This window comes from Trematomus bernacchii, unplaced genomic scaffold, assembly GCF_902827165.1.
Source record: "Trematomus bernacchii unplaced genomic scaffold, fTreBer1.1, whole genome shotgun sequence".
NCBI lineage: Eukaryota > Metazoa > Chordata > Actinopteri > Perciformes > Nototheniidae > Trematomus > Trematomus bernacchii.
In genome coordinates, this window is record NW_022987803.1 from 3576896 (window position 1) to 3588685 (window position 11790).

Here is an 11790-nt window from a genome sequence, read left to right on the forward strand (position 1 = left end):
CATGGTGCCACTGGTCAGGTAGTGCAGGTGGTTACTCAGGACCGATGCAGACCAACAAGCACACGGAGTGGAAGTGTGTAGAGTCAGGGTGTTAGGGTTGGTTTGGAATTGGGCCAAATAGTTCAGTTATGTTCTGAGTGAAGATAGGAGTCCTGGCAGTCGCTGGTGTGTGACAGGTATTGGTGTGTCAGGTGTTGGAGTGTGTTGGTGTGTGTCAGGTGTTGGTGTGTGTCAGGTATTGGTGTGTCAGGTGTTGGAGTGTGTTGGTGTGTGTCAGGTGTTGGTGTGTGTCAGGTGTTGGTGTGTGTCAGGTGTTGGTGTGTGTCAGGTGTTGGTGTGTGTCAGGTGTTGGTGTGTGTTGGTGTGTGTCAGGTGTTGGTGTGTGACAGGTGTGTGTCAGGTGTTGGTGTGTGACAGGTGTGTGTCAGGTGTTGGTGTGTGTCAGGTGTGTATCAGGTGTTGTGTGTGTTGGTGTGTGTCAGGTGTTGGTGTGTGTTGGTGTGTGTCAGGTGTTGGTGTGTGTCAGGTGTTGGTGTGTGTTGGTGTGTGTCAGGTGTTGGTGTGTGTTGGTGTGTGTCAGGTGTTGGTGTGTGTCAGGTGTGTGTCAGGTATTGGTGTGTGTCAGGTGTTGGTGTGTGTCAGGTGTGTGTCAGGTATTGGTGTGTGTCAGGTGTTGGTGTGTGTCAGGTGTTGGTCAGGTGTTGGTGTGTGTTGGTGTTGGTGTGTGTCAGGTATTGGTGTGTGTTGGTGTTGGTGTGTGTCAGGTGTTGGTGTGTGTCAGGTATTGGTGTGTGTCAGGTGTTGGTGTGTGTCAGGTGTTGGTGTGTGTCAGGTGTTGGTGTGTGTTGGTGTGTGTTGGTGTGTGTCAGCAGTCGTCCTGCCTGTGAGTCCTCAGCATGCGCAGCTCGTCCTCCAGGCAGTGGATCCTCTCCAGCAGGGCGGCCCTCTCGCTCTGGGCCCTCTGCTGGGCCTGCCAGCGGGCCTCCTGCACCTTCCTCTCGTACCAGCGCTCCATCTGCGTGGACACCGCCTCAAAGAAGTACTGCGTCACCTCCTGAGCGTGCATGGCGTCCCTCTCCTGAGCAAAAGAGGGTTCGCTGGGCTTCTCTCCGAACACCTCCAGAGTGCGAACCCCTGCCCCCCCTCTGGACTTAGTCCTGCCCTGGGAGTGCTTCCTGTGGTGCTTCCCTCTGTCCCGCCCCCGCTCCCTGTCTTTGAGCCCTGACTCAGTCCTGCTGCTGCTGCGGCGCTCTGTGGCCGGGGACAGGCTGCTGGCTCTGTAGATCCCGCCCCCCCTCGCCCCGGCCTCCAGAGTGTCCACATCCTGCAGGTCCAGGGTCTTTTTCTGCATGTCAGCACAGACCACAGGACGCTCCTTGGGCCGCACCACCTGCACGGAGGAAGTCGGGCTCTTAGCTGCTGCAGGAGAGGAACTCTCTGCACAATGAGCCTTCCCCCCATCTGTGGAAGGTTCAGAACACTCAAGTTACATCCAGTTACATCCAGTTACATTCAGTCACATCCAGTCACATCCAGTTACATCCAGTTACATCCAGTCACATCCAGTTACATCCAGTTACATTCAGTCACATCCAGTCACATCCAGTTACATTCAGTCACATCCAGTTACATCCAGTCACATCCAGTCACATCCAGTTACATCCAGTCACATCCAGTCACATCCAGTTACATCCAGTCACATCCAGTCACATCCAGTTACATTCAGTCACATCCAGTCACATCCAGTTACATTCAGTCACATCCAGTCACATCCAGTTACATCCAGTTACATCCAGTCACATCCAGTTACATTCAGTTACATCCAGTCACATCCAGTTACATCCAGTCACATCCAGTTACATTCAGTCACATCCAGTCACATCCAGTCACATCCAGTTACATCCAGTCACATCCAGTTACATCCAGTTACATCCAGTCACATCCAGTTACATTCAGTTCCATAGCCACAGCAAACATCCCTCTGACACTGGAGTGTGTGGATCCAGCAGGGGGCGCTGCTGCCAGCCTTTATCTTTTGGGGTGTCAGAAAGTATGACTTGGCAAAGTGAAAGAATTACAGACATTACCTGCAATTTTCACTTTTGTATTATATATATATTCACATTATCACTTATTTTAATCCTTTTTATAAACACTAGACATATTTCAATTAAATGGAAATACATGGCACTGTTAACTCTTGAATTAATTATGCCACTATCCATCAAATGTAATAATAAACTAATAGTGAATAAATGAAACCCCTAAAACATATTAAAAGGAACTGAATGTGTACTTTCTTAACTCATGAATAATATAACTTTCCAAAACAACTTCCCGTAAACATTAAGTGGTGATATTTGCACTGAGTATTCCAAGGCAAATTCCTCGTATGTGTAACCCTAGTTGGCATTAACCTGTTTCTGAAATCATTTGATATGAATCCAGATGAGATGTCTGAGTCTGTGATAATGTGAGTTTCCACTGGTGGAGCCGTTACCTGGAGAGCTCTCCACATGAACCACAAAGTATTGTTTGGGGGAGCCGCCCTCCCCCAAACTGGGCCCCCCCGGGCTGGAGTCCAGGGGGGCAGGGCTGTGCTGGTGCTCCTGGCTCTGGGCCCCCCCCCCCTGGTCTGACGGCAGCTGGTCCAGGCCCTCGGCCACAGAGGAGCAGCGCCTCAGGGGGGGGCTGCCGGGCTCCATGCTGTGCAGCTTGGACAGACACCAGCTCTTCAGCTCCCGGACCAGAGATGCCTGCTTGACACACACACACACACACACACACACACACACACACACACACACACACACACACACACACACACACACACACACACACACACACACACCACACACACCACACACACACACACACACACACACACACACACACACACACACACCACACACACACACACACACACAGCACACCACACACACACACACACACACACACACACACACACACACACAACACACACATCACACACACACACACACACCACCACACACACACACACACACACACACACACACACACACACACACACACACACACACACACACACACACACACACACACACACACAGAGAGAGAGAGAGAAACCACAGCAAAACATTGATCTTCAACACGGCACATCTGTTGTACAAGAAAAGGTTTTGAAAAGTCAAATAAACAAGGGATTTCTTCAGTCGTGCCACAGTAGGCTGCAGGTCTGCTCACTGATTAAAAACCGAACCGTTGATTTTAATTAAATGTATTATGTCAACAGATTTCACACAACTGTATTAGCTTAGTTGGAATCAATAATATCACGTTTTAAAAGAAAAATAGTAGGTTCAACTTAATATTATTGCTTCAATGAACCTAATACAGTTATGTGAAATGTTGTTGACTTTTAGTGCTGCAACTCTACTACTTTAAATCCAGGCTGACGACTTTTTCGTTTTGCCGTTGCTCTTTAAGTATTGAGTATTATCAGTTATGCTATTTGGGATATTGTTGATAAAAAGTGAGTAATAGAGGGACACAGTATACAGAGAGACATCTTTGAGGGATTATACAATATTCTGACACGAAGATTACAGGGCTCCCCTTCAAATGAAAAATACACTTTACACTAACATGCTTCTGTATTTGCATCTATCTATATTCTTAGAATCAGCACACATAAAAAATTATAGCATTTACCAATTTTTACCATCAGAATATTCTAATCCAACATGAATGTACCACATCCCTGAGGACCCTTGAGTACAGCCTATGTTTTATTCATCTTTATTGGTTCTCTTTGGTGTATTAGAAAACACATCCGGTATAGATCCCAGACAAAAGCAGATGTTCACAGCCTCCCACAGCCCTGTGGACATTACATGTGCTGTGGAGAGGGTTCTGGTTCAGAGCCTGGTTGTTACCTGTCTGTTCTCAGCCTCCAGCCTCTCCTGCAGGGCCCGCTGCTCCATCCTCTGCACACACTCCGTCCTCTCCGCACACACCCTCTCCACTGTCATCTTGTCGAGAGCTCTCATCTGAGGGCCGAAGCAGTGAAACACATTATGAGTGACCAGAGACGTGACCGCTGCAGAGCAGGCTAGCAGTTCATTTCCTGTGTCTATTGTGAAATCAACGATTCAGATGACAGTTTCCTGATTCTGATCTGAAATGTTTTCTCTCCCGGGTGTATGACATAAGGACAGTGGTGGAAGAAAAAGTTATGTCCCAATGTCAGATGACTGATGTATGGACACAGGAGATAAAACTATTTAGAAGAGACTTTAGACACTGGAGCATCGGAATATCTTTTTCTCAGTTTCCTCGTAGGGCTTCTGCACAATGGGGTTCTTTCAACTCTTTGTCAAAGGGCCCGCTGAACAACAATACATTACTACAGTACAGAAAATGCTGCTGCTCTTAAGAACATTAAGAGTGTAACACAGAAACTCTACAGGAGATGCCTTTGAGATGAACACTGCTGTGTTCTCAAATGCTATGATCACCAAAGAGTGAGGGTTATGGAAGTGTGTAGTGATCAGCAGAAGTTACAGGATAATAATCCTTTGATGTCATAGATCCTCGCTCCTCTCTTGACCAGGGGCACATTCTGGTAGCCATCGTATCAGATGTTTTAATGCTCTGAGGAGGATACACATTACACTTGTATCCAAAGCAATGTACCATAAGTGCAAAAACCATAGAGATTCAAACTCTGCACAACAAGGAAAGTGCAGATATATTCACTTAAAGGGGACCTATCATGCAAAATGCACTTTTGTACGTCTTTTATACATGAATATGTGTCCCCGGTGTTCCAGGGAACTCACCAAGTGTCAGAAAACACAACCCTCTCTATTTTCCTCCATACCCAAATCTCTAAAAAAAGGGGCTGCAACGGATCTGATAAAAACTGATCCAGATTTGAACACTGTCCTGACGTCAGGACAGTGGCGCTACGGCTATTGGGCCAACTCCACCAATCAGGAGGAGACAGCCACGGCCATTGCCGTTCGAAAGCGCTGGAGACGCTGTAGTACATATGCCAGGCCAGTAGATGGTGCTGTTCTCACAGAATCTGCCCTTGCAAAAACAGGGCTAAAAAATGTCAAATTGAGCAAAATGAGGCATGGCTAAAATGCATGATCTGTTTGGTATTTTGAAAAAGAAAAAGTATAAATATGCCTTGTATGGTCCTACACTATATAATTCAAATATAGCATGATAGGTCCACTTTAAAGCAAGTCATACCGTTGTATGGTGAGTTACTTTCAAGGCCTAAATTAACTTCTTAAAATGCCTTTTCTTTTGTATTTGCCACGGTACAATGGAAACAGGTAGGTGATGGTAACTTAGGATGCAAATCAGAGAATTGAAAAGTACCCATCTGGTTGGATTTGACCCCTGACCTTCCTTAGGTGAGACCTTACTAAGAAAGCATTATAAGTCTGTGTGACTTTATTTCCCCAATCCTTGCTCTGCTTGTATACTTAAACCAAAACAACTACAAATAATGATTTAAGGTTTCTGCTGTGTCGGCATGTGTGTGTTAGCCTGTGTGTGTTAGCCTGTGTGTGTTAGCCTGTGTGTGTTAGCCTGTGTTAGCCTGTGTGTGTTAGCCTGTGTTAGCCTGTGTGTGTTAGCCTGTGTGTGCTACCTGGTGTTTGTTCTTGCGGTCTAGCTGGCCCATCTTGCTGTTCATCAGGTCCTGCACAGTGTGGATCTCAGTCTTCATCTCCTCCTTCGTGGCCTCCAGCTGGTTCTCCAGTTTACTGATGAGAGGCTCACAGCGGCAGCCATTCAGAGGAGCCTGCACACACACACAGCAAAAATCAACACAACACACACAGAGCACACACCGAAAACATGTCCAACAAACTCCAGCTGTGGACAGGCTCAAATTCCAGATAGACTTGTATTGATTGTCTACTTGCCAGCACTGTGAACCAAGAAATGTTGAGTAGTTTTATGTTAGAAATGTATAGTATGGGTCCCTCCCAAGCACATAGAAACTGCCGGATGCTTACTTGCATATGTTAGGCAATTTGCACAATTAGCATAAGTTGCATTCATTAGCATCACACAATAATGCATCAATAATTGTAATTATGAAATTGGCCAATCTGCATATTGAGTATTATAATAATGTATTATATTAGATTATTGCCTCTGCATTGGATTATTATCGGATAGTGTAATAACTTCCTAATTAACTACGTCTGAAAGCAGAAGTTTAGGGCAAATAACTGCAAGTCTCTTCAGTGCGCATGTCACAAAATGAGATGCATTGTGGGACAATGTGCTTCTGTAAAGCGGAATTCAACCGTATAATAAACGTTTTATATTCTTTGCAAGCTCTTGCGGGCCACATCAAATGAAGTCGCGGGCCGGATTTGGCCCGCGGGCCTTGAGTTTGACACACCTGGTCTATCTTCAGTGAAAGTACTCCCCCAACATGAGGTGAAGCTCCAGTTTGAACACTGATCCTGGCTCTGACTGAACAGCTTCTGCTCTCACCTGCATGATCTTGCCGTCCTTGCCGCGGTACAGTGTGTACAGCTGATAGGCTTTGTAGTTATGTGGAGGGATGGACCCATGCAGGGGGGCTCCTCGCTGTTTGCATTTCCTCTTGGTGAGAGCTTCGCCGGACTTGGTCTCTTTGCGGCGGAGGGGCTCGGACAAAGATGGCTGAAACACCACAGGCACCTGAGGTTAGTCACTTTGAAGATTCAAAGGTTTTATTGTCATATGCACAGTAGCTACAGTGTAGATATGGCAGTGAACATCCCAAGCTCCTCCAACCATGTAACATAATTCAACCATTGTTCTGTAAGGAGGAAGGGCAGTCATCGTCTTCTATTATCCAGCACTTTGATTAGAAACATCAGTGTGAATTGGAGAGTGTTTTAAATTCATGGACATACCTTGTCTTTCTGCTTCCTGCTCTTCCCCCCCCTGGTGTTGGACTCGGTGAGTTTGCAGGCCGCTCCTTGCTCACTGCTCTGGGAGTCATCTGCAGGAGACACACTGTCCTGCAGGGAACACAGGGACAATAAAGGTGAGACAAAATGTCAAGCAAGAGCAGGAACTAAAGCAATCTTTTAGGTTTCTTATCAAATATGCATGGTTATTGTGACATTCTAAATGTTTCCACCATTAAAATAATCTAAAATCATGAATACTTTTTTTAAACATTAATACTTACTCTTTTAATGTGTTTAACTACAGACCCATAACACACTGTAGGCAGCCTCACCCTTTAAACCCTTGACATTTGATGTAAATCTGCTTCCATAAAGCCAAAGATAACATGGGAATGTCTGAGTAAATGACATATAGTCAGACAGTGTGGAATAAGATCAACAAGTAGAAACTTCTCTGGAGATCAGCGCTGTCACTCTTATGCCACTTTGAAGGGTTTTAGGATATTTCTTCAAATGTTCCCCTTTTACTTTTTAACTTATTTCAGCTATTTAACCCTCCTGTTCGGTCAGATCTGACTGATTTACTACTTTCAAATATTGAGTTGTACACCTGATTGCTGCAAGGCCTTATTACACCAACAGTATGGTATGACCGCCATATGAAATGAATGGGTAAGCCCAGATGATGTCCATCCATCAGAAAGTACACACCCTCAAATCAACAACATTTACATTTTGGAATACATTTTGAGTGTCTATTCTTTGTATATCCACTGCAGTTATTCATGGGAACCAGTATTCTGAGACATTGTTTACAGCTTAAAGGGTGTTAAATACAATGTGGTGACGTGCTGACGACAGCAGGGTGAACGGACACAGTGCAGCAGTGCTCACCTTGCATGGCAGCATCTGGTCTCTGGGCACAGACTGCGCTCGGCCCTCCTCCTTCAGCTTGTCTCTCCTCTTCCTCACACTACGGCCACGCACAAAACTCTGCACCTGAACACACACACACACACACACAGGAGGAAAAATGATTGGGATCATCTTGCTTGCTTGTTAATTAAGTAAGGACGCAAATTAGTCATATACAAGACAGTACATGAATAAAGAGACTTTTAAACGAACGGTGTATCAAATTTAAAAGGCCATCAGTATGAAGTGAAATGTATCTTTAAGTATGAGTTTAGTTTCCATGGATTTCACTATTAACTGAAAGAGTAGCACGAGTTGAACTCATTCGGATTTCTTCAAGTTAAAGCGGACAGATGAATAAATTACCTTTGGAGCTTTGGTCAGCAGAAGAGCCACCTCTGGGTTGTTGTGCTCTCTGGCCTGCTCCAAAGCTGTGTGTCCTGCCTGCAGAAAAGACAGAGAAAACGTGACTCAAACGGACAAAAAATATATATACACAGGTATACATACTGTATATATGTACATATATAAATACACACCCATTTCCAGCGCGAAAAGAAAAGAAAGGTAAAAATTGAATTCATGCAAGTCCGTCTGCTGCTGTTTTATGGCGAGGGATGCGTTGCCGTAGTAACACCACATTACGTAACATCAGATTTGATGTAGAGCTGTGTTAACCATTATCTGAAATCTGCTGCTCTGAGCATGTCAGTTGGAGTTATGACATCATCGTGTTCCATGACACAGGTGTTTATATTTGACGTGTCCAGAGATCAAAGGTTTCCATGGTGATGTGCCGTAATCAGTGAGAGGAGAGCATTTTCATTGTTCTGAATGAGAGATAAACCTCTTACATGTGAACGTTTTGTTGAAGAACCGTAACAGATATCGGTCACATTTCAAAGCGTGAAGGAACTTGAGCATCTGAAGTGTACTTTTTGTGTACTTTCGGGTTAATAATGTGGCCTTTTTGGCAGATTAACAAAAGGTGTGCGGCTGCTGTGGTGGGGAAAGATGAGGCTGAACTTACAATGGGGTTTAATGGAGACATGTTGAAAGTTTTTGTCACTTCATGCCCTCAAGAGGCATTTTGTTTAATTATTTTGCTTAATTTATTTTTATTTTTCAAGCTACGAGATGTTTTCCTACGTTTGTCATGAAAAATGATGTCTCAGGAATGTAGGGTTTGGGAATTATGGCAGGTTTAAAAGAAAATATGAAGGCAAAATTAAATCTGTCCTCCACTCTAGCTGTGACATCACGCACTCTAAAATCTGAAGAAGGCCTCTTTACCAAGGTCTGAACAATGTTTAATATCTCTAAAGGTATGAATCAGATTTAAAAGTTGTGTTACACGAATAATGTCAGAAAGATGTGTAACATTTTAAAGTTGGAATGAGGTTTCTGAGTGAAAGTATGAATGAACAGTTAGCAGTTGAAGTCGCATGAAGATTTTTCAAGTCTGAAGAGTTTCTCCATTGACTTCCATGTTATAAATGTGCTGAATTATGGGATGTATCTCTGGAATTATGAAAGTTATGAATGAGAAAAGTAATATCCATCGATTCCCGACCGAGCTGAATGTTTTGATGTTTGAACAGAGTTTCTGCGATGTTGAATGTGGGAGGAGAAGAGGTGCAAAATAACCCGGCGGAATAATAAAGAATTTTGTGCGTTGAAGAACAAGTAGTTGGAATGCTGTATCAGCATTCCAACTAAAGAAGGAATTATTATTCTGGGTATACCCATTTTTGGTTAGTTTGTTTAGTGTATAGTGATGGGGATTCCGGCTCTTTTTAGTGAGCCGGATCATTTGGCTCGGCTCACCAAGAAGAGCCGGCTCTTTCGGCTCCCAAACGGCTCTTCATTTTACCACATATACCTTTTATAATTCAATCAAATTTTGCCCTGACTAATGATTTATATGTGTACACATATATCACTTACATTATTCAATACATCCTTTGTACTGAAGTATTCAAAAGTAAAAATGACATGTTTAATATAAATGATTTGCTGTGGCCAATTGTTTTCATTGTATTTACAGACCCTTGTATCTCTCTGATACCACCCAAAGAATGCACTGACTTGCTTGTAGAACCACGCTACACAAAGCAGATAGCAACACCTATACAAACTTAAGCATGGACATTTTAAAAAAGGACAGTTTAAAATTGTATTTAAAGAAAAAGCCCAAACAAAACAGCGGCGCTCTATTTCAGTATTAACTAAAGAAAAAAAGACAGCAACAGCTGACATCAAATCTTTGCTGAACCTAAAGATAATCATACATAAATAACATAGTGAAAATAAATATATTGCAATGGTCAAAACAGCAGCATCCAACCGTCTCTAATAATAAACAAAACATAATAAAAATAAATGTATTGCAATGTGCAAAACAGCAGCATCCAACAGTCTCTAATCCTTGGATATTACATGTCACTGCATGCATGCACGGGGACCCGTAGCGGCGTAGCGCGGAGATCATCATATCATCTTTTTTTAAATAAAAATGGCTCGTTCGCGGGCGCGAGCCGGCTACCGTCGTTCACTTAAAAGAGCCGGCTCTTTGAGCCAGCTCGTTCGCGACCGACACATCACTATTAGTGTACTTATAAAATATTTATACATTTTTAAATCCATTCCATAGTTTGGCACTGAATATGGATTAGCTGTGTGATTTAATAGTAGTTCTGTATGGCCTTCTACACAAAGTGTTAGTTTGTCTAGTTGTGTACTCGCTGACTTTCATTTGGACGTTATAAGGCATTTCGTAGTAGAAAATATTGTGCTGTTTTAAGTTTAACAGTGTCAACACATTTGAAATGATGTATGCTGCATTTCCAAGCAGCTAACTACAGCTTCTTTGGATGTGCTGTGGCCTCGTGCCGGCTGCTGTAAACAGATGGCAGAGTGCTGGAACAACAACAAAGTGTGCTGACTTGCAGATGAGTAAAGGCACAGTGAGTTCATCTTGTTGGGAGCATTAATGATGCAGAGAGAGGCTGCAGGCACTCACATTGTTGCAGATGTGGCTGTCTGCCCCCCCCTCCAGCAGCAGGCGCACAGACTTCTTATGATTCAGAGCAGCAGCCACGTGCAGTGGGGTGTCGCCAGCCTGCACACGAGAACAAGAGACAGCAGTGTCAATCAAATCAATAATAATCAATCATTTCAATAAATCAAAGTTTATTTATATAGCCCAATATCACAAAACACATCAGTGGGCTTTACAGATGAACTAACATGAATGACAGTGCAAAGCTAAATACAACTACAGGCATGTCCTCTTAATATCAGGCTCTCACTCGTGCAAAGTGATACACCCAATTCCAAAACAAAAACATCACACATTTCAAGATAACAGACTATATCTAAATAAAAACTTTACAGATGTGATTTTAATGTGTCGCATTAACAAATTAAATTCTGGACACAAAATGAGTTTAAAATAAATTCAAGAGTATCACTAAGTAAAGCACAGTGTGTGGGAATGCCCTCTTCTCTAGCCTTTTGAATATTCCTTTTATGTGTGTTCATCTGCTTTCACAGTCATGAATAACAAATTCTAAAATAACACTTTTACAAGCCATATGTGATACTTTAAACATCGTCATATTTTCCAATATTCACAAGTGTCTGTACTGTACAATAACCCTTACAGGAAGTAGTAGCAGCTGTGTCTAGCTGCTGCTGAGAGATGTGTCAGAGTCTCACCTGGTTGCTCTCGGACACGGAGCAGAAGGCTCCCAGCAGGATGCGGGTCACGGCCACGTGGTTGTAGCGAGCGGCCACATGCAGACACGTATCCCCCTGCTGGAGAACACATTCAGCCATCAGCAAGAAATACATACAAAAAATTGAAGTATTCCAATATATATCAAAGATGTGTCATAGCATAATGCTAAACATTTATTTGGATAAATTATGAGGGAGATTAAATCATATTTACAGC

The 11790-nt window shown here is 43.4% G+C and overlaps 1 protein-coding gene across 4 annotated transcripts in view; it reads right to left on the minus strand.

Moving 5' to 3' along the window:
- Window positions 1-784: 784 nt before the first annotated feature.
- The window catches only part of ankrd6b (ankyrin repeat domain 6b), a 47535-nt gene continuing 36529 nt past the window's right edge, over window positions 785-11790 (minus strand). For 2 of the 4 annotated variants that reach the window (XM_034150692.1, XM_034150691.1), the window contains 10 exons: window positions 11553-11651; window positions 10855-10953; window positions 8199-8276; window positions 7812-7916; window positions 6918-7025; window positions 6511-6681; window positions 5651-5803; window positions 3918-4031; window positions 2501-2759; window positions 785-1461 (listed from right to left, as the gene is read on the minus strand). In XM_034150692.1, the coding sequence (XP_034006583.1) occupies window positions 866-1461; window positions 2501-2759; window positions 3918-4031; window positions 5651-5803; window positions 6511-6681; window positions 6918-7025; window positions 7812-7916; window positions 8199-8276; window positions 10855-10953; window positions 11553-11651 (1782 nt within the window). In that variant the 3' untranslated portion in view covers window positions 785-865. The remainder of the gene's footprint in view (window positions 1462-2500; window positions 2760-3917; window positions 4032-5650; window positions 5804-6510; window positions 6682-6917; window positions 7026-7811; window positions 7917-8198; window positions 8277-10854; window positions 10954-11552; window positions 11652-11790) is intronic. The other 2 variants (XM_034150694.1, XM_034150693.1) reach the window with 2 other exon arrangements.